Source organism: Lycium barbarum, chromosome 5, assembly GCF_019175385.1.
Source record: "Lycium barbarum isolate Lr01 chromosome 5, ASM1917538v2, whole genome shotgun sequence".
NCBI lineage: Eukaryota > Viridiplantae > Streptophyta > Magnoliopsida > Solanales > Solanaceae > Lycium > Lycium barbarum.
The window spans coordinates 140,184,126-140,206,356 of NC_083341.1; the positions used below are offsets into that span (position 1 = coordinate 140,184,126).

The window sequence follows — 22,231 nt, forward strand, 5'->3', positions numbered from 1 at the left end:
ATATTCACGTAGCATGTTCAGTAATTCTTAAACACTTAATAATTTAGATATAAAACTCGCTAAATCACGTTAGTTTAACAGGTTTTGAACCTACTCACCCTATTTTCTTTTCATTACTCCATAATTTTTGTTGTGGTGAATAAATACATTATATTAACAGTAGCAGTGGCGGTGGTTAATCATTCTAACAGCTCTTTTTTTGATGCAGGCGTGGGTATAAATGCAGGGGACCCTTTTGTTTACTAATCTTTCTTTTTTCATTTCTTCTTAACTTATCTTTCGACCCTTTTGACTATACAGGGGACCCTGTATACTCTTCCATTTTACTATATCTTTATTATTGCTTCTTGGGTGTTTTTAACTTTATCCATAGTGTACTTAAGCTGTAAATATATACACTCTTTCACCAAAAAAAAAATAAAAAAAAATTAAAGAATTGATTTTTATCCCTTCTCTTCATCAGTAAAAAAAGAAAGCTGTTCAAGAATGGTGTATTAAGAGTACTAAAAGTAGTACATAATCTGAAATAAGGTATCTTTTTCCTCCTTACCTACTTTTAGTCTGTTTTTGTTTTTCTTCTCTATATTAGAACGTGGGGGGGGGGGGGGGGGGGTCCTGTTGTTTGGTCTGACTAGGGTTTTACTTTAAATGAGCTAGTTATGGTGCTGAAAGTTAATGACTTGTTCAATTTACTGATTGTGAACAGTTCTTTTTGAGCTCTTTGTTGAACTGGGATTGTGTTTTCTTGGACATTGGGGTGGGACTTTTTTTTTTTTTTTGGTAAATTTGAAAGCTTTGCTTGGGATTTTGTGAAATGCTTTGGAACTAGCTGTTTCCTGATGGACTTTTTGTACTTGTTTTTTTGCTAGTTCTATCTTCTTTATGAATTAGAGATGTTCCTAGTTAGTACTTTACTTTTCTTAGCATTTCTTTTTGTACTTTAGTCTTAGTTCAAAATTTTGTAGATGAAGAAGAGTCTTGGTTTTAATTGTTCTAATTGTTCACCTGCTTGGTTGGATGATCTTTGTTGGAGATAATCAAATACAGGACAATGAGAACTTCTTTAAGTAGCCATCATGTTGAATTCCAATGTTTTAGGTTGTTTTCTTGATACTCAAGTGGTGTGGAGAAGTTAATTTTGCTACACTTTCAAAGATATGGATATAGCAAGCAAGAATGAGAGTGAACAAGAAAAGAGGAATGAAGAAGTCTCAATGAACTATCAGTCACCAAATATTTCTTCAGAATGGCAATTAAGTGGTAGCAATTTGACAAATGCATCTATGGGAATAATGAATCCTAGTAGTACCAATCAGATGGTTGATTCATTTTGCACTACTACTTGGGATCAATCTACCAATTCACCAAACTTAGGTTTCTGTGATGCTAATGTTCAAATAAATCCTAGCACTACAAATCCACTAGGAACACTGGGTCCTAGTTGGACTCCATCAAATCCGATGTTGAAAGGGGGCATGTTTCCACCTCCCGGTCCGGTGATGCTTCCGCAGTTTCCGGCTGATTCAGGTTTTATTGAAAGAGCTGCAAGGTTTTCTTGCTTTAGTGGAGGGAACTTTGGTGACATGATGAACCCTTTTAGCATCCCTGAGTCGATGAATCCGTATCATAGGGGACCAGCACCAATGCAAGGTCCTCAAGAGGTTTTGGCATGTAATGGTTTGAAATCACCTCAGAAGCAGCACTTGAGTAATGTGGACACTGAGAAAAGCCCCCTCAAGAATGAGAAAAAGAGTGAAAGTTTTGCTAGGTCTCAGGATGAAGCAAAAGAAGTTGTTGGAGTCTCTGGTAATGAGTCTGATGAAGCTGGATGTAGTGGCCGTCGAGAAGAAACAGAGGGTGCTGGTGAGGAGTCTTATGGAAAGAATATCGGCTCAAAGAAAAGGAAAAGAGGCGGTCAGGTATGGCTATTGTTAGTATATTTCCTTCGATCGTTCACAAGATTGTTCCTTTTTGAATATTCTTGTCATTTTGGCAGGATACTGAACCTGCTAAGGATCAAATTGAAATTCAGAAAGGGGAGCAAAACCCGAATTCAATTTCTATCAAGCCTGGTGGAAAGAATGGTAAACAGGGGTCTCAATTTTCAGATCCAACGAAAGAAGAATATATACACGTTCGAGCTCGAAGAGGCCAGGCAACAAATAGCCATAGTCTTGCAGAAAGAGTATGACTTTATAGTTAGAAACTTCTGGGTCATTGAATCTCATATTTTATCTGTCTTGGTACTGACTTTTGAAGTGTATTTTTAACAGATAAGGAGGGAGAAAATCAGTGAACGGATGAAATATCTTCAGGATCTTGTGCCTGGTTGCAACAAGGTTAGTATTATTGGAATCTACTAATAGGTGTAGCCTATATTAGAAATTTTAGTTGGCACTTATTTGAGAAAGAGGTGGTGATTGCAGGTCACCGGCAAAGCTGTGATGCTCGATGAGATCATTAACTATGTACAGTCTCTGCAAAGGCAGGTTGAGGTATGCAATTTAACAACTTATATTTCTTTTTCAAGTTTCTCCGATCTTACTCTTCACATTAATAACGGTGCCTGATTTCCTTCAGAATCCCCAATCGTCAAAAGATTTAGTGATGATTTGATTGCTTCACATAGTGCCGTCTTGATTATCCTGGTGGCTGCATAATCTGTAGTACTTGCATTTGAGCTGCAAATGTGTGAACTCTAGCTTTTGATTGGTCTAAGGGGGTCATTTGGTTCGAGACAAGTTATGTTGGGATTAATAATGCTGGCATTATTTCTTAGGTTTGGTGTATTAAAAATAGCATGCATTGCATAATTTCTAATAGTACTGGATAGGGTGTATAAGTTGGTGTATAAGAATAGTACTGGTATTGTTAAATGCCCTGGTTTACTATGTATAAGGATAGTACTGAATAGGGTGCATAAGTAATACTGTATTAGTAGTACTTGACTTAATTTTGCAATCAAACATTGTATTAAAAATTTATACAAGCATTATTCTACCTAATACACCCTACCAAATGAGCCTTAAATGTTTTTGCTAATATGTGTATGCTGCAAATACATTTTCTTATTCTAAAAAGAAAAGAAAAAGTAGAGAATAAGGACCTTCTTATGTTTATTCTGCGCTTAAGGATGACTAGACTCCTTTTTGTTTCAGTTCCTCTCAATGAAGCTTGCAACAGTAAACCCACGGCTAGATTTTAATATTGATGGGCTCCTGTCAAAAGATGTAAGTACTTCACTCTTCCGAGAATGACGTGTAGCTGAGCATTATGGATAATTTCCTCCTAATGCTTGAATAAACATATACCCTTGTTGCAGATCCTCCAGTCTCGAGCAGGTCCTTCATCCTCACTCGCCTTTCCACCTGATATGACCATGCCATATCCTCCCTTACATCCATCACAAGCTGGAATTCTTCAATCTGGTCTTCCTGGTTATGGAATTCCTAATGATGCATTTCGTAGAGCCATCAATCCCCATTTAGCCACTACTAGTTGTGGGCCTGGTGACTACAAGGATCCTTCATCTCAGGTAATATTTGTGATTCTTGTATGTTCTTGTGGAACATAAAAATGAAGGCTTAATACATCGACAACCCTTTAAACTTGTCAACAAATTTCATTTAGACATTCAAACTATAACCTGTTCCACCTGAACAAATGAAAAAATGTTCCTATTAGACATTTTCGGTTATATTTTTTGGAAGAACATCGCGTGTGCTCTCAAGTGTATATTAGGTATTTAAGTTAACCAAATAAAATATGTCACCTCCTTGAATTATACATATTAGCCTTAATTGGAACAAGCCTGAGGTTTTACGGCTTATTGAGGCTAATGCGTATAATTAAACGAGGTCACATATTTTAAGTGGTTGGACACTTGAAAACACATGCAGAAGTTTTTCAAAATTTTAACCGAAAGTGTCTAACAAGAACACTTTATCATGTGTTCAGGTGCTCAATTGGAACAACTCGTTGTTTGAGTGTCTAAATGAAACTTACTGATAAATTTAAGAGGTTGTTGTGTATTAAGCCAAAGATGTATGCATGATTCTTTGGACTATTATAGCATAACTAATGTTGATCGATGGTCTACTAACCATGTGGATTAATTTGCATAATGTCCAGGCTCCGAATGTATGGGATAATGAGCTACATAATGTTGTCCAAATGGGATTAAATTCAAGTGCACCCTTATCTAGTCAAGATTTAAGTGGTATTTAGACTTCCCTGCGTGATTTTGTACGATAAATTAGCATCATCTTCTCTAGTAATCCCGAAATTCTCTGTTTGTAGGTTCTCTGTCATCAGGACAGATGAAAGCAGAATCTTGAACTCATCATTGATACCATGCGTTATTGGGGGATTGAGGTGCACTGATTGTGTTTTTTGTGTTGGATAAAGAAAACATCTGGAAGTGTGTCACACTGAGAGCTCTTCCTATTTCACATTGAACAAGACCTCCATCAAGTAGTTCCCAGTGAGTCTGTACAGCAAGTGCATAATGAGTTTTTGTTAATGGTGCATTCACCTCCTTTTCATAAGTGACACAATCGGCTACCACGAGAGTGAAAATTTGTTCCACGAGATTGTCGTTCTTCCATCAACAACTACAATTGAAGGTTCAAGAACTAGTGTTTTGTCGATACATAGTTGTTTTCTTGAATCTCTTGTTTTGGGGGGTGGAGGGGGAAGGATGGTTTTATTCCTGGTCATTCCATGTGGAAGAACTTGAAAATTGTATGGCCTGGGGAAAGTAAATGATGTTACATGCTTCTTTTCTTCCAAAGCATTCTTTTCTTCCAAAGCATTCTTTACTATAAAACTTTGTTCAGTTACTGCAAAAAATAAGCACTATATCTGATTTTGTTGACTATAAAGTGGATTATCTCTCCATGGTCCTCTTAATGCTTTCCTTGTCTGCTATATAATACAGCAAATGTGCTAAGAAAAATTGCCATGCATGGTACTTCTGAGACTTCCTGCCCCCAATATCATTTCAATCAGTGAATGATTCTTCTTTTCCAGATCATATTTTCTGCATAAAGACTGTTTAGTTGCTACATTGGACATAAAAGTTAAATTCGACGCTATCCCAGTCTTGGTGGATATAATTACCCGGTATTCACGGATATTGAAAGAATAAATTTGGAATCTGATTTGTTGACCGTAAGGTGGGCTGTCTTATCAGTGATCATCTCAGTGTTTTCTTTTATCAGCCATAGCACAAAAGACATGCTGGAAAAGGGGCCTTTATGTTGATATCTGAAACTTCCTACCCGCATTATCATTTCAATCCGGGAAATGGGGGGTCATGGAATTCATAAACAATTGAATTACAATTCTGAATTGATAAGATTCTATGTCAGATGTTTGATCATCTTATAAGTTTCCAGAAAATAAAATAAAATAAAGCATCCCAGTGGGACAAAGGGAAAAGAGAGTTCATGTTACAAGTTTCCAGATGTTTGATCATATCACTAAGGGGTGGTTTGGTTATGGGGATTAGGATGCTAATTCTGATATTACATGTGAAATTGTATTTATCCATCGTTTGATTATTGATTAATGTCGGTATAAATGTTATATCAAGATTTTGGTATTGTCATGCCTTATCTTGAGCCGAGGGTCTTTTGGAAACAACCTCCCTACCTCCCAAGGTAGGGTAAGTTTGCGTACACTCGACCCTCCCCAGACTCCACTTGTGGGATCATATTGGGTATGTTATTGTTGTTGTTATTATTATTATTATCAAGATTTTGGTATTATCTATTCCATATAGAAGGTGAGAGATGAGAGTATATTTTTGATATAACCTTGTTTTGAATAAAACGATCTTAAATATATTAAATGGAAATAGTTAAGACTTTCTGGAGGATTTCAAAAGGATATATATATCAGGTAACCAGTTGGATAAAAGAATCAGCTATGGTGCTCTGAGGATTACAATCAAATTTTAAAGTTGGTAGCATGTTGTGTCCCCATATTAATCTAGATTTTAAAGTGATCTGATCTTTATGACTTGCAAGGTGATAAAGCTACTTTTCAGGTTTCTATCTACTTGCCAAATGGTGGTGCCTCTTATATTATTCAGCTTGATGTAGCGTCTTCTTACTAGTTTCATGATGTTGAGAGGAACAATAAAGTGTCAAATGGACGAGTTGAGTTACATTTAAGTTGATTAAAACGGATTGAATTAATAAACGAGTTAGTCATAATCCACTCAAAATTTGCTTGGATAAAAAAGATGGCCAGCTCAATATCATGTGCTAAAAGCCATCCCTATCTGTCTAACTCATATCATCTTTCATTTGTTTTAGAGAAAAGACATTATTTCCCCCCTAAACTTTAAACTTGGTCGCATAACTCACTTTAGCAATTTAACTTAACCGACATTTATTTAACCCCCCTAAACAACTTTCAAGTTAATTAAATACCACCTTATACGTGCAATATCAGTTTCATGGTTAGAAGGTGCTATACACGTGCACCGCATAAGTGTCACCTCAACGACACGTCATTAACACGTCAGATAGTCTCTCTTTTCTCTTTCTCCTCCTCCTCCTCCTACTCTCTCTTCTTTTCTTTTTCTTTCTCCGCCTTTCTTCTTCCATCAACAACAATGGCCTACCTTTCTTCTTCAACCTCCCCCCCCCCCCTCCTTCTCCTCTGCAACTTACCCCTCCCAATTACTAAATCTTGTTTCGTTTTTATATGATAAAAATGAAAACCCATTCTCCATCTGAACCACTTGTAAATTTTTTAAAATCCTATCACCGAATTCCCCTTTTTCAATCTTCTCAAATAGCTCTGTAACCACACTTTCTGATTCACCAAACCAAACCTGGATTCCTTTTTTGCTTCTTAACAAAATTTTCAACACTTGTCCCACTCCTTCACTCTTTTAAAAATTACCAAATTGCCCTCCCCCTCCCACAACTCTCTGCAATTTCGGATTCAAATACATATTCCCGATTGACCTATACCGATGCCGGAGTTGATATTACCAATTGAATATCCAGCCATGGAAAGTGAGAAAGTTGAAGCTACTATTGAATATGGAGGGAGGATTAATTTAATTTTCTTGACCTTTTAAGTTCACCCATTTGGGAAGAACTGTTCGGATGGGCTATGGCAATGAACATACAAATAAAGAAAGAGAAAAGAAAGTAAGAGAAAGGAAGAAAAGGAAAAAAAGTGATAATGAAAGAGAAATATTGAAATTGAAAGAAAATATAAAGAAAATTAGTTAAATAAGTAAAGTTGTATGACATCCACTTAGAAGATGACATGTGTATAATTTGTATCAGTTTTTGTGTTTTTTTCCCCTCTTCACGCGCTTGTAGAAATTTTTTTGCCACGTCACCTTTTAGGGGTTATTAAATTCAACTCAAACAAGAATTAGAGGGGGAGGGGGTAAATAAATGTCCGTAAAGTTAAATTACTAAAGTGAGTTGTGCGGCCAAGTTTAGGGGGGAAATGATGTCTTTTCTCTTTGTTTTATTATTATTTTGATTTATTTAATACCCTCTAACTTTTTGTTTTTTACTAGTTATATTAAACATATGTTTTTGTAGTTTTTTCTATGGTTTTATTTGAGTTACATATGTAAGGGCAATTCTCAGGAATGCCCTTATTTTAGGGTGGTCTTTAATAAATGCCGTCTTTAATTTTTTCCTTCGCTAGAACCCCTTGGTTTCGGGTTCGAACCGCCACTCAGTCAAAAAAAAAAATCACAAGGTAGAGTTTGGATTCGCAAGACAGATATTTGTCTACAAAACTCTCTTCAGGGAGAGTTTGCCTCAAAACTCTACCTGATCAAGCAGGTTTTGAGACAAACTCTACCTTAGTGCAGAATTTTGCTTCAAAATTTGTCGTCAATCCTTTAGTAACAAATTACCGACAACAACAATATACTCAGTTAAATCCCACAAAGTGAATTTAGGAGGGTAGAATGTACGCATACTTTACCCTTACCTTGAAGCATAAGAACAAACAATTCAAAACAGCATGAAAAAATAAATAATGGAAATGAATAAGTCATGCCAAGACACAATCACAAAAGTGGGACAGTAACAAATAGCCGACAGATTATTAGAAATTCTGTAATTACGAGCTACTATTTAGCAAACGGAAATAGCAAGTGTTGCGTTTCACCAACATGCTCTGCTGATCAACAAAGTGCTGGCCTTGGTCGCAAAGTATGTACCTTGCAAGACTCTTCTTAATTAGTTGTTAAAGCTATTTTGTAGTTTGTTCATGTAAATCCTATTAATGCCTTATAATAGCTAATGAATTGATGATTATGTTCTAAGGAGTATTTCATTATAGATGATTTTTACTTGAGCTTGTTGAAATTTTCGTCGTGTCTTAAATTTGATACTCTTTTTGTTTCAATTTTTAATTGAGTACGTAGCAATGTTTTAAAAGGCGAGGCGTTTTACATATGCCTTGCCGGGGCGTAAGCCTCATGGGTACTTAATTTTTAATATTTTCTAAATTAATAAAATAAAAATATAAGTAAAACATATATTAAAATTATATAAATAAAAAAGAATTAGTATAAAAATGTATATATTTATTATTAACATGCTAACATATGCATGAACTATTAAAAAAATCTTGAAAAAGTGAATGTAAAGATGCATTACACAATAATAATTTGTCAGTGACTTAACATAACGACACGTGTGATTTCAAGAAAAAAATATGTCTTGCAAACTCCAAAAAGACAAATGTTCCACTCCATTCTCTCCTCCCAAAAACAAACTAACCAACCACCATTTAAGAAATGTTCAATTGAACACATTAACTAAAAAGATGTGGAGTTGAACTTCATATTCCTAACATTTTGTTTAAACTGTACCAACATTTTAACCACTAAAATTAAATAATTGTAAGGTTCAATTTTGCAAACTTAATTAGAGGCAGCGCAACAATGACCTGGAGCCAATTTTTGGTTGGATATGGCTCGCTTCTCCTCCTGTATGATGGTCTTCTCACGAAGTTGGGCATGGGTGGCCTTTCTTGGGTTCTACTCTGTCGTTCTTTGAATAACGAGCCCTTCTACAACCTGCTTACTTCTTTCGCTTTGCTTATCATATATTTGAAGCAAAGCTCCGAAGCAAAGCAACCTACAACGCCTAGGCGAACGCTCCGAATGTTGGGGCTTACGCCCCAAGATACTTACTCCCCGCCTGTACTCCTCGGTGCGTTTTTGGTACGCCTCGCCCCGAGGCTCGCCCCAAAAACGCCTTTTAAAACACTGGTACATAGTTGAAGAAAGAAATAAAAACCCACTCCACCCTAACTCCCACCCCCAAAAACCCACCCAACCCCTCACCCTACCCACCACCACCCACCTACCTTACCCCCAACCACCCCCACCCTACCCCAGACACACCCCCACCCCCTCCCCCAAAAAAACCCACCCACCAGTCACCACCACTACAAAAGAGCTTACGCGACTCAACGATTTTTGTGGGCCTTAAAAGAGATATTTTTTTGAAAAAAAAATTGCATATATATTTTTTGAACGCTATATAATTAATCTAATTGTTTTAATACTTTCAATACGATCTTTCGGACGTGCTAATGTGTCACGCCCCGAACCATGGCCTGAGAGTAACACGGCACTCGGGCCTTGCTTGCATGTGTCCGAGCGAACCTCATGGCTTGCTTGTCAACATGGGCATCAAAACAACATAATCTATATGATGCAATTTAAATGAATCAAGAAAATGTAATTTGCGGAATAAAGTCTTGAAATTTTCTCATAGCATGAAATATCATGAAAACATAATAGTCTGCAAACATGAAAGCACAACTGACTCTGTGAACTAACATCTGTCTATGAAACCTCTAAAACATGTCTGAATACTAACTATCAGGACATGGCCCTGGACTACCATAAACTGAATACTAATGTAGACTCTATGTTGAACCCCGAGAGGAGTGGGGCTCACCAATAAGCTGATAACTGAAGTGATCCTACTGTGCAGATGTATGCTCCTGAAAATCGGTATCTGCACCGTGAAGTGCAGGCCCCGGGCAAAAGGGACGTTAGTACATGGTGAATAGTACTAGTATGTAAAACCTGCTGAAATGAAGAACATGACACAGTATAGGTATAGGACATGAACTGAAACTGAATGTAACTTGGACATGAGCATAAAACGTGAGTAAAGTCTGAAAACAGTAAATCAATGGAAATACATGTATGTAAAACTACTTGTAACGTGGGGAATGCTATAGTATAACCGACAACATGGTCTGGTACTTGCGTCCTACCAGCAGAACACTCACAACCTTGCCAGGGATATGAGATTTAAGTAATAATAAGCATGTAAGGATCCAAACTGCATAATGAAGGTGTTGCCTCCTTGCTGACAACCCTTATCCTACGGTGGCAACGTAGTTTCAGGCTATCTGAGCCTTCTCGGTTAACTAAGCAATTCCCAAAAACATGAACATGATATAGTTGGCTAAGAAGCCCATGATTTTCGTGAAATAACTTGTAATCATGATTTCATGAAATAGCTTGTAAACATGGTTTCATGAAATATCTTGTAATATGGTTTCATGAGATAACTTGTCATAGTTTTGCAAACATGTTCTTGATTCATGAGTAATAACAATATTTCATAATTATATATATATAATTGACTTGAAAACATGCTTGTAACTTGCTACATAAAATCATAAAGTTTCATATAAACATAATGAGAATACATGAGGAAGAATTCATGATTCATGGATTAAGCTAGGGTTCCTAATAACCGTAATGGAAGATTAGGAATACAATAACGAATATAGATACAAAATTCATGTACATAAATACATAAATACGGGCTACCAATATGTTGGGTTTAATGCCCTAGGGTTTGAACTTCATGGATATTAAGAAACGGAGCATGGGGAAGAACGTAGAGATTCCCACATGTGGATGGAAGTTCTACATACCTTAATTGCTCCAAAACTTGAATTAAAGACTTGAACTTTGAAGAAGATTTCCAAAACCTTGAATTCTTGAACCTTGAGATGGGTTTTCTTGAAAACCCTAGTTTAGGAATGATAATTTCTTGTTTAGATTACAAGGATAGGTTTTGGAATAATTAGAGTAGACTTACCTTGGTGTTCTTGATGATGCAAGAGGGTAGGAAGTCGTTCTAGGGCTTGAAGGAATGAAAAATAATGATTTGAACTGATATGGACGAATATATACTGTTCTGGAAAAATTCATTTTTCGGCCCAGTTAAATACTGGCCGTATTTCAAAATACGGGCCGTATTTTGAAATACTGGCCGTATTTTGAAATACGGACAGCACTGCCTCTCTTCAGTAAAATGGCCATAACTCTTTGCACAGATGTCCGTTTGACCCCCATAATATACCGTTGGAAAGGTATTTCAAAGCTCTACAACTTTTATGAAGGAAGTTTTCCCAAATTTCAAATAAATTTTGAAATACGATCCGTATTTAACCATTTGACATCAAATTGCCAAATTCCAGAATGCTCAGAAATCCTTGGTTTCAGTTTACGATTTGAAATACGGGCCGTATTGTGAAATACGGTCCGTATTTAACCATATGACATTCAACTACCTGTTTACGATTTGATTTACGGCCCGTAAACTGAAATACGGTCACTGTTCATGGGCGTAAGCCACCATCTTACAGCTGAAGAGGAAATTTCCAATTCCCACATTCTTTATCTGGTTTTCTAAGTCTAGGATCATGGTCAAAGCTTAGGTTAAAGGTACGGGGTGTTACATAATGATGATGATTTAAGAGATAAACTAGATATACTTTATTTTAAAACTCTATGTCGCTTAGTAGAAGAAGAAAACAATGAACATATATATAGTACCACTCCAAAGAATGACATGACATTCGTACAAGAATTAATCATGTCAGAATGTATCAAATTTAAATTATAACAACCATCTAATGTGTAGAATAAGCTAGGATTTATATCGAGTAGTTTTTCTTGTACTCCTTGAAATTTTTTCTTCATATTCGATCATTAAAACGTATTTTTTGCATCCAAAAGACTATTAATAGGATCCTATTTCCAAAAATAATACTCAGTTGTTGAAATCATCATTAAAACAATTTTGTTTATGTGGTAGTTTTGTAGTACTTTTCCATTCAAAGTATTTTCTATTTTAGAAAAAGAGTAATTCGTTGCTACTACAAAATGAGTCCTTGACAATTCAGGGGCCTAAGGCCTGTGCTTTAGCCGCTTTATGCTAAAGCCTACGCTGGTTTAGTGTCTTAACAAATTGTGGCACCCGCCAGGCCGCCACCTTCAAATCCTAGATTCGTCTCTATTCAACATGCGAACATCACGTTATTGACAGTGGTACTAACACAAGTACGGCAGAAGGGGCATGTCTTGTTTTCTGCTACTAATAACCAAGGAATAATACAAGCAGCATGAAACCTATGAGAACAAGCAGGAAAACTCATCAATATGCGCATATCATCATCTTGTTCAAATTCTCCTAAGCAGATACAACATTCACTGTTTATAATTCCTTCCCCACGGTCATTAGGTTTAGGTACATTAATCTCTACTTCAACATTTGCTACTTCACAAGCTCTTTCTGTTGTCACTTCACGAGTTTCTCCATTATAACGAGCTCTTTCTGCTATCATTTTACGACACGCACATATGAAAAAATATAGCACTAGAACAATGGCTAAAACAATCAGGATTACTAGATAAGGACCGAGGTTTGGCATGATTTGGAACTAGCTGTATTAGGCCAAGGGTTTTGAATATGGAACAAGACAAGCCAAGGTTTTATAATTTTAATTACTTGATTTTCGAATCCTACTATTAGAATTAGGTTTTAATTAGAAGACCTTCTGGGAAACTTCCACAAACTATAAGAAGTCATTAATATAGTTCAAGGTAATTAAATATTTTCGGAATATATAATTTATGGTAATTTTTTGCTTATTACTATTCTTTTCCAAACTATCTAATTATGGCAAAGTAAATATTACACTACTATATATATAGTTGAACGCATAACTATACCTATTATTTTATGCAGAGGAAAAAGTGGAATAATTAATACATAATTCTAACTGTTTGGCCATGAGAATTTTTCACTTTTTTTTTTAGAAAATTATTTTACTTTATTTGAAAATTAATGTTTGGCCATAAAAATTTTAAATACAATTTGAAGTTGTATATATTTGGAATTTGAAAAACACCAAAAACTTTATTTTCACTTTTAATACATTCAAAAAATTAAATATTTTTTATAGCCAAACACAACTCCAACTTCAAAATTTCAAATAAAGTGAAAAATATTTGGTTTTCAAAACCAAACGCTAACTAAATCCTGCATAACTAATACCTATATAAAATAATACATAAATTCCCTCATTAGTCATAACTAATTCATATATTACTAATACCTGCATAACTCTAACCAGCTACCAAACGCCCCTGCGGTATTCAAACACGTGACTTAGAATCTGTTGACTATAAAAGGAAACCCAAATAACCGCCAATTTCCCCTTTTGAACACTATTATGTCTCATATTTCCAACCATTACTGTTCTTTGCTCAAACTTTGTTGTGAAACACAAAACCTTAACCAAATCAAGAAGCTTCATTGCTTCATTCTCAAAACTATAGCAAACCCAGAAACATTTTTGTTAAACAATCTCATAAACACCTACTGTAAACTCAATAACACAAAGTATGCACACAAAGTGTTTGAAGAAATACCCCAACCAAACCAGTTTTCATGGAACACCATTCTTTCTGTTTACTCGAAATCTGGAAACCTCTCGAGAATGCTCGAGGTGTTTAATCGGATGCCAAAACGAGATGGGGTGTCTTGGAATTTGATTATTTCGGGGTATGCATCGTGTGGTTTGTGTATCGATGCTTTAAAGGCGTATAAGTTGATGTTAGAAGATGGGGGAATGAGTTTGAATAGGATAACGTTTTCGACGATGCTTATATTGTGTTCGGACAATGGTTGGATTCGAATGAGTAGGCAAATTCATGGGCAAATAGTGAAATGGGGGTTTGAATCGTATGTTTTCGTGGGTAGTCCGTTGGTTGATATGTATGCGAAATCAGGGTTGATATATGAGGCTGAAAAGGTTTTTAGTGAGTTGCCAGAGAGGAATGTGGTGATGTATAATACAATGATTATGGGGTTTTTGAGGTCCGGGATGGTGATAGAGTCGACAAGTTTGTTTCAAGAAATGCCTGAGAGGGATTCCATTTCTTGGACAACGATGATAACCGGGTTAACACAGAACGATCTTGATAAGGAAGCACTTGTATTGTTTAGGAAAATGAGGTTAGAGGGGCTGCCTATTGACCAGTTCACGTTTGGGAGCATTTTGACTGCTTGTGGAGCTCTCCAGGCTATTGAAGAAGGCAAACAACTTCATGCTTATATAGTCAGAACCTATCACAGCAAGAACGTGTTTGTAGGTAGTGCGCTTGTTGACATGTATTCAAAATGTAGAAACATCATGTATGCCGAGACCACTTTTAGTAGAATGCCAAACAAAAATATTGTCTCTTGGACTGCAATGGTTGTTGGATATGGACAGAATGGTTTCAGTGAAGAAGCTGTTAAGGCTTTCTGTGATATGCAAAGGAATGGGGTTGAGCCAGATGATTTTACTTTAGGAAGCGTGATTAGCTCATGTGCAAATCTGGCGAGCTTAGAAGAAGGAGCCCAGTTTCACGGTCGAGCATTAGTATCAGGCTTGATATCTTTCATTACTGTTTCTAATGCACTTGTGACCCTGTATGCTAAGTGTGGCAGCATAGAAGAATCTCACTGGCTTTTCGATGAGATATCATTTAAGGACGAGGTCTCTTGGACAGCATTAGTGTCAGGATATGCTCAGTTTGGAAAAGCAACTGAAACAATTGATTTATTTGAGAAAATGCTGCGACATGGTCTTCAACCAGATGGAGTAACTTTTGTTGGGGTTCTTTCAGCTTGCAGTAGGGCCGGACTTGTGGACAAAGGAAAATTTTACTTTGAATCAATGGTGAAAGAACATGGAATTACGCCTATTCTTGATCATTATACTTGCATGATTGATCTATTTAGCCGATCTGCGCGTTTAATAGAAGCAAAAGATTTTATACAGAAAATGCCTTGCACCCCAGATGCAATTGGTTGGGCTACATTGTTAAGCTCATGTAGAACCCATAGTAACATGGAAATTGGCAAATGGGCAGCCGAGTCCCTTTTGGAACTTGATCCAGAAAATCCTGCCAGTTATGTCTTGCTCACGAGCATGTATGCTGCGAAAGGAAATTGGGCTGAAGTGGCTGAATTAAGAAGGACCATGAGAGATAGAGGTGTGAGGAAGGAGCCAGGATGTAGTTGGATCAAATATAAAAACAGAGTGCACATTTTCTCTGCTGATGACAAGTCAAGTCCATTTTCAGATCAAATATATGCTGAACTGGAGAAATTGAATGCTAAAATGATAGACGAGGGTTATGTACCGGATGTGACTCATGTCATGCATAATGTTGACGAGTCCGATAAAATAAAATTGCTTAACCACCACAGCGAGAGGCTTGCTATTGCCTTTGGCTTGATCTTTATCCCCCGTGGGCTCCCCATAAGAGTGGTGAAAAACCTAAGGGTATGTGGTGACTGCCATACTGCAACTAAAATCATTTCCAAGATTACCCAAAGAGAAATTCTTGTAAGAGATGCAGTTAGATTTCATTTATTTAAGGATGGAAAATGTTCTTGTGGAGATTTCTGGTGACAGTTTGCCCACAATTTCAGATCAGTTACGAGGACTGTTACATGTATCATATGTATGAGACAGGAATAATCACGCTGATTCTCTTGAAAGGACATATGTTACAGGAATAACCACGCTGGTTCTCTTGAAAGGATACATTTGTTTCCCATGAGAGGACTTGGCCTATGTATGTTGGTGGTATATCTAATGGTTCAAATTACAGAAGACTGGGGAGCCATTCTAATAAGCACTACGCTTCAGAGCTTATCAATTTCCATAAGTAGCATGCAAGCCTAAAACGGGGAGTATCTGATTTACGAGGCTGCGGATCGGCGGATCCTCTTAAGAACGTAAGTTAACCTTAATATAGCTGATTATACTGAAGAAATAAGCCCCTTATACATTGTTTTCAACATTCTGTTGTAGCTTTCGTTTCATAACCACATCAATATTCAAAAGTTTCAACATTGTTTTCTTGAATTTGCTTGTCGGCGATATATAAGATGTTCCTGATTAGTTTAAGCTACTAAAAGTAAGGTAAGTTTAGACTAGATGAGATAAGGAAAGTTATAAAATAAGGAAAATTGCCTCAATACTGTGATTCTTAATTATGACATAACTATGAAGAATATTATATACGATTAACCTAAACATAGAATGAATGTAGAACATTATAACACATGACTGGTTTAACCTCTTTGACTTTCAACATGCCTTCTCAATCTCAAGATGATGAATTAACTTGAGCTTGCAAATCAAAACGGGAAATTGAAGCCGATTATGCCAAAAAAGAGGTCTTCTGCATGATATCGTCAAAATAGTGTATCATGAATTGTTCACAATCACCAAAATAGAAAGCAGCAGTGAGTTCCTTTTTCAGGGAACTTAACTGCAACAGCTGAACAAAGTGCTTCTTGCACCACACAAAGAAAGGAATATATTCTTAGTGACCGAGAAGGGGTATGGTGTTGCTATCTCAAGGAAATCATTAGAATAGCTTCAATTAGCGGTTTAAGAGTAACTGAAAAAGTTGTTGGAACAATGACTGGAAATTCAAGGTTTAGATGAGGGACTCGTTACCCAAACTCAAACTCCACGAAGTAAAAGAAGTGAGGAGATTCTTCCAGAACATTACTGAAACTTTCATATTATGAATAAAAAGAAGAAGTAGACTTCCCCAAGAAATTGGTCAGATTTTAATGTTCAATGGACGGATTCAGTTCCCAACCTCTGATAATATGAAGAAAAAGAAGAACAGTAGACTTTTGCAGTATAGGCATAGCAATAAGAAATCTAATGGTCGCAGGAGAGACTCAATACTTAACCTCCGATACCATGAAGAAAAGAGGAGAAAAAGTTTTGGAGAATGTTTTCCGTTAGAATTGCCACCATAAAGAAACAAGAATACTGAGCTTATTAAAATAAGAAACTTTCTGTAGGGCAGGTGGTATAAGAATGCCGTTCAGTAGACAGAAACTTCTTAGGTCTACCAAGATGGTAGAAGTTCAGATATTATGTGAAAATATAGACTATAGATCGAAACAACGACTACCTACTAGCCTTCTACCCTAATCTGAGTCCTCCAAAACCTCCTATCTAGGGTCATGTCCTCGGTAAGCTGAACCTGCGCCATGTCATGTCTCAACACCTCTCCCCAATACTTTTTCGGCCTACCCTGACCTCTTCTGAAACCATCCATAGCTAACCTCTCACACCTCCGCACTGGAGCGTCTCTGCCTCTCCTCCTCACATGCCCAAACCATCTCAGCCTCGCTTCCCTCAACTTGTCCTCCACTGATGCTACTCCAACCTTATCCCGGATATCTTCATTCCTAATCCTATCTCGCCTGGTGTGCCCACACATCCATCGCAGCATTCTCATTTCCGCAACTTTCATCTTTTAGACATGAGAGCTCTTGACTGCCCAACACTCTGCCCCGTACAACAAGGTCGGTCTCACAACCACTTTGTAGAACCTGCCTTTAAGTTTTAGTGGCACCTTCTTATCACACAGCACTCCTAAAGCAAGCCTCCATTTCATCCACCCTGCACCAATACGATGTGAGACATCATCATCAATATCCCCATTTTCTTGTATAATAGACCCGAGATATTTGAAACTTCTTTTCTTTGGGATGACCTAGGTACCAAGCCTCACTTCCACGCCAGACTCATGTGTCACTTCACTGAACTTGCATTCCATGTACTCTGTCTTGGTCCTACTCAACTTGAACCCTTTAGACTCCAGAGTTTGTCTCCAGACCTCCAGCTTAGCGTTCACTCCGCTGCGTGTCTCGTCGATCAAGATTATGTCATCCGCAAATAACATACACCATGGCACCTCACCTTGAATTCGCCGCGTCAGACAATCCATCACTAGAGCAAATAAAAATGGGCTAAGAGCTGATCCTTGGTGCAACCCCATCTCCACTGGGAAGTACTCCGAGTCTCCTCCCACTGTCCTTACCCTGGTCTTGGCTCCCTCATACATGTCCTTGATCGCCCTAGTATACGCTACAGGTACACCTTTGGCCTCCAAGCATCTCCATAAAACCTCTCTTGGCACTTAGTCGTAAGCCTTTTCTAGGTCGATGAAAACCATGTGCAGGTCCTTCTTCCTCTCCCTATACTGCTCCACCAGTCTCCTCACAAGATGGATGGCTTCTGTAGTTGAGCGCCCCGGCATGAATCCGAACTGGTTCTCTGAAATGGGCACGCCTCTTCTCACCCTTATCTCCACCACCCTTTCCCACACCTTCATAGTGTGGCTTATCAGCTTGATCCCTCTATAGTTGTTGCAACTTTGAATATCACCTTTGTTCTTATACAAAGGGACCATCATACTCCACCTCCATTCCTCAGGCATCTTCGTCGTCTTAAAAATAACATTAAACAATCCAGTCAACCACTCCAAACCTGCCCTGCCCGCACTCTTCCAAAACTCCCCAGGGATCTCGTCAGGACCGGTAGCTCTTCCCCTGCGCATCCTGCGAACAGCACCCTTAACCTCCTCCACCTTTATACTCCTACAATACCCAAAGTCGCGGCGCCTCTCAGAGTACTCCAAATCTCCCAACACAATGTCTCTCTCACCTTCCTCGTTCAAGAGTTTATGGAAGTATGACTGTCATCTCCGTCTAATGAGAGCTTCCTCTACCAAGTCTAGATTATAGAAATAAAAAGAAAGGTTCTTAAATAAATAAAATATCTAAAGACCTAGATTTCTAACTTTTATGGAGCTAAGGAAAATATTCTATAGTATTAACCTATACACACAGAATGAATCGATGACATTTGTTTCTATTAGTAAGTAACTTTCTAGCATAGAACTAAATGGTGCAACAAAGAAAGAGGACGGGAACGGCATCTTTCCTTCTATCTAGTTTAGAGGATTGAGTTCTTTCTCTAAACAAATTTTGGATAGGAGAAGCAAATGATTTTGTTGTATCCATACAAGGAAGCCAGTTTTCTGCTGTACGGAAAAGCTACTGATTTTTGAGAATTTTCTCTTCTTTTGCATTTTGTGTGTATTTTGTGAGCTGAAGTTATAAACATTGCCCAATGTGTTCATAAGTTACCAATGAAACAGATACATAGCCTGTCTCAATAGACTCTAACAGAAATACATTCCAGTAATGTCAAGGAAATTTAATGAAATAATTATTCCTACAACGAAGCAGCTGCGGACTGTGGTAATGAAACATAAAATCTAAAGTCTGGAAGAGACAGCTTCTTTTTAGCTTGAGGTTCAATAGCCAGGCTTGTTCCATAGAAGCATTGACCAATGGACCATAGCTAATCCTGTTGTTGTATCGATGTGATCGACTCTAACTGACTTTCCTGTGGATTCAAGAATATAAGCAAAAAATCTCATTAGACTAAAACATAGGTGTACACTACAATGAGTTTATTAGAAAAGCCAGAAAACACTACCTGTAAGCGGCGACAGATTTCAAAAATTTCAGTTAGGGGTGCCCAGTCTCCAAAATTCCTTTCAATAAATTGATAAGCAATTCCGCTTTTTCCTTTGCCAACAATGAAGAGTCCTCCTTTTGTCTCACCTTCACCCCTGAAGTTTTGATTCACCCCCATAGATTTTGCTCGCCTATAATTTGAAATAGCTCGAGGATTAAATAGAAAGCCTGAAATGAACTTGTCTTTTAGCAGATTTCCTCCTCCCAGAGCTTTATAAAATTCCATGCTTTTGTCAAAGACGACTACACCACCCCAATATCGAGGCCAGAAATCCTTTACCTGGATAACAAAACCCAGCATAATAAACCAGGTCCTTCCAAAGTAATGTCAGCAAAAAAGTAGATAAAAGTTACCTCTGATTCTATTTGCTCATGAAGAACAGCAAATAACTGAACCCCCAACGCGTCAAATATTGGTTTCCTTGCATAGAGTTGGTGGGCTTCAGCTCTGCACATGATGCACCTGTTTCCATAGTCTTTTTGGGATAAGATCCAGTAATTCATGCTCATAGATAAAGATTTAGTTATCTTCTTTCTTATAAATAGAAATACCCCTTGTTCTTTAAAGGAAAAAACTTTCCTAGGTTGTATCTTTCATCAATGCAGCAGTGTTTAGTGGGATCACAGAGATTATTGGATCTTTCAGTCTTCTACTCTGATTGAAGTTCTATGCAGAAATGGCTTGAGTTTCCTTAATTCCTCGAAATTATTGCAAGGGGTCTCATTATTTCTGTTTAAACTAATATGTGTAATTTCCTATAAGAGGCAGTGCCCGAGACACTAGCTTAACAATTGAGCTAACATTTATAAATTATAGGTGTGAATTGCAGAAACTATTTGATGCCTTACCCAGGGCGACGAATGCATAGAAGCACAGCTGGTTTATCACGCCAGAGCTTAGAAGCCTTCAGCAGCGGAGTCTTTGTTTTCACCAGACGCTCCATTCCGATCTTGTACTCTGGTGTTAGTACCTGAACTGAGATATTCTCTATGGAAGAATAAGGAGCAACATTCTCAACTATTGGGGTTGCCTGGACACAGCCACATGCTCTAGGCTCATCTGGCATTGAACCTACAATTCCCTTATAAACATGTCCATCTTTAATTTCGAAATCAGCCATTGTTTGTTCAAGGGATATATCAGAAGTTGTACTGGTTCTTCTAAGTGATCTTGTCATACTCTGCTTCCTGGAGTTGACAGGAGAAATATCCTTCCTGTAAAGACTCCCATTTCTCGAGGCGCTTCTTCTCCTCACTTGGAGGTTATAGGCTTCTGAAAAAGAATCTCTCCTAAAAGCTGCAGTTTTGTCGGTAAAACGGGCAACGTGTCCCCTTTTCATTCCAAACTTTGAAGTAAAATCTACCGTGCTTAGGTTAAGAAGCTCAGTAAGGGAATTCCCAGACTCCTCAAGCTTATCTGCGTATTGCATCAGAACACGATCATGCAGGTATGATCTGATTTCCTGCGCATCCTTGAGTAGGAAAGAAACAATCATCAGAAGAATAGCTTACTTTGTTTCTATAGTTGTTCAGATACCTGTTGTTTCATTTGTTGTTACTACTGTTCTTTTCTCCATTATTTTCTACTTGGCTTCTTCAGTCGCTACTTTATTTTTTCATACTGTTTTTGACATGCTTTACTTGAGCCTAGGGTCCATCGGAAACAGCTTCTCTACCTTCACAAGGTAGGGGTAAGAAAATGCTTACACATCACCGTACCCAGACCCCACTTGTGGGATTACACTGGGAATGTTGTAATTTTTCAGATGTGCAGAAAAAACAGTTTAATAATTTCCTAGTGAAAGTTTGTTTTGGCAAAAATCATTCAGAGGGGAATAGAGGCATTTACTGCTTCTGGCTAAACACTGAGAAGTCTTATCGAACACTTGTTTCCTAGTGCAACACAAGAATTACTAAGTTGTTGACACAGATTTGAAGGAGAATATGAAGATGAAACACATATGATATTCTCGATATATATACAAGAAGGGTGAATTTTTCAGTAGAAAGAACCTTTTGTCGTTGAGTCATGTTCAACTCGTGCATATCATCTGCATTCATAATCTTCAAAGTTGGCACATCATCCCATCCTTCTTCCAGCAGCTTTGGAAGAAGCCCCTGCAGAGATCCATTTCCAACAAAGTCCTCGATTGCAAAGGAAGCCATCTCTTTCTCAAGAAGAGAATCAAAGATATAGAGACTTAAAAGAAAGCCCTGTGATGCTATCAATGAATGGACACTTTAATTTATATATCCACACAAGTTTGAAACACATTCAATTGGATAGTGTCTATGGCTCTGGTTAACTCCTGTATTAATGTAACGTACAGTCTTTAATAGTGATTGATGAACTACTTCTCTACTCATAAGATCTGTTCATTAGTCACTACTATGATAACCTAGTTTATCTTCTTTTGTTGAAGGATTATTAAACTCAAGCAAGAGGGCCATTCATTTGACATTGGATGTTTACCAAAATTAAGATTACGAGT

General features: G+C 37.5%; 4 protein-coding genes across 7 annotated transcripts; 2 read left to right on the plus strand and 2 right to left on the minus strand.

Annotated features, from left to right (window-relative positions):
• Positions 1-228: 228 nt before the first annotated feature.
• On the plus strand, positions 229-4,897 carry LOC132641905 (transcription factor bHLH49-like). Of its 3 annotated transcripts, none has more exons than XM_060359016.1 (9): positions 229-531; positions 1,034-1,919; positions 1,997-2,185; positions 2,274-2,339; positions 2,427-2,495; positions 3,159-3,230; positions 3,323-3,535; positions 4,132-4,219; positions 4,300-4,897. In XM_060359016.1, the coding sequence occupies exons 2-9, from the start codon at positions 1,158-1,160 to the stop codon at positions 4,335-4,337; spliced, it is 1,497 nt and encodes a 498-aa protein (XP_060214999.1). In that variant the 5' UTR covers positions 229-531; positions 1,034-1,157; the 3' UTR covers positions 4,338-4,897. The 3 variants fall into 3 exon arrangements, with proteins under 3 accessions (XP_060214999.1, XP_060215000.1, XP_060215001.1); XM_060359017.1 differs by having other exon boundaries at positions 1,048-1,919; XM_060359018.1 differs by having other exon boundaries at positions 1,099-1,919.
• Positions 4,898-13,349: 8,452 nt separating this feature from the next.
• Positions 13,350-20,703, plus strand: LOC132641906 (putative pentatricopeptide repeat-containing protein At1g68930). 2 transcript variants are annotated; one of them, XM_060359020.1, is made up of 2 exons: positions 13,350-16,115; positions 20,570-20,703. In XM_060359020.1, the coding sequence occupies exon 1, from the start codon at positions 13,555-13,557 to the stop codon at positions 15,784-15,786; it is 2,232 nt and encodes a 743-aa protein (XP_060215003.1). In that variant the 5' UTR covers positions 13,350-13,554; the 3' UTR covers positions 15,787-16,115; positions 20,570-20,703. The 2 variants fall into 2 exon arrangements, with proteins under 2 accessions (XP_060215003.1, XP_060215002.1); XM_060359019.1 differs by having other exon boundaries at positions 20,557-20,695.
• LOC132641907 (uncharacterized) lies at positions 19,233-20,860 on the minus strand. The gene is made up of 4 exons (XM_060359021.1): positions 20,589-20,860; positions 20,094-20,202; positions 19,699-20,019; positions 19,233-19,605 (listed from the first exon to the last, which is right to left on the minus strand). Exons 1-4 carry the CDS (start codon positions 20,858-20,860, stop codon positions 19,561-19,563), a joined length of 747 nt encoding a protein of 248 aa, XP_060215004.1. The 3' UTR covers positions 19,233-19,560.
• A 40-nt stretch (positions 20,861-20,900) lies between these two features.
• LOC132639921 (uncharacterized) lies at positions 20,901-21,905 on the minus strand. The gene is made up of 3 exons (XM_060356304.1): positions 21,753-21,905; positions 20,996-21,211; positions 20,901-20,927 (listed from the first exon to the last, which is right to left on the minus strand). Exons 1-3 carry the CDS (start codon positions 21,903-21,905, stop codon positions 20,901-20,903), a joined length of 396 nt encoding a protein of 131 aa, XP_060212287.1.
• Between the last annotated feature and the right edge of the window lie 326 nt (positions 21,906-22,231).

Bases quoted from the DNA above. Each gene is read 5' to 3' on its own strand.
- LOC132641906 (XM_060359020.1), top strand. From the start codon at position 13,555: ATGTCTCATATTTCCAACCATTACTGTTCTTTGCTCAAACTTTGTTGT.
- LOC132641905 (XM_060359016.1), top strand. From the start codon at position 1,158: ATGGATATAGCAAGCAAGAATGAGAGTGAACAAGAAAAGAGGAATGAA. The intron at 2,340-2,426 runs GTTAGTATTATT...TGGTGATTGCAG, and splicing joins TTGTGCCTGGTTGCAACAAG to GTCACCGGCAAAGCTGTGAT. The intron at 2,496-3,158 runs GTATGCAATTTA...TTTTTGTTTCAG, and splicing joins CTCTGCAAAGGCAGGTTGAG to TTCCTCTCAATGAAGCTTGC.
- LOC132639921 (XM_060356304.1), bottom strand. From the start codon at position 21,905: ATGGCTTCCTTTGCAATCGAGGACTTTGTTGGAAATGGATCTCTGCAG. The intron at 21,212-21,752 runs GTTCTTTCTACT...TTCCTACTCAAG, and splicing joins ACATGACTCAACGACAAAAG to GATGCGCAGGAAATCAGATC. The intron at 20,928-20,995 runs GTGAGGAGAAGA...TGTCAACTCCAG, and splicing joins CAGAAGCCTATAACCTCCAA to GAAGCAGAGTATGACAAGAT.
- LOC132641907 (XM_060359021.1), bottom strand. From the start codon at position 20,860: ATGGCTGATTTCGAAATTAAAGATGGACATGTTTATAAGGGAATTGTA. The intron at 20,203-20,588 runs GTAAGGCATCAA...CTATGGAAACAG, and splicing joins CTATGCATTCGTCGCCCTGG to GTGCATCATGTGCAGAGCTG. The intron at 19,606-19,698 runs GTAGTGTTTTCT...TTGAATCCACAG, and splicing joins AAATCTGTCGCCGCTTACAG to GAAAGTCAGTTAGAGTCGAT.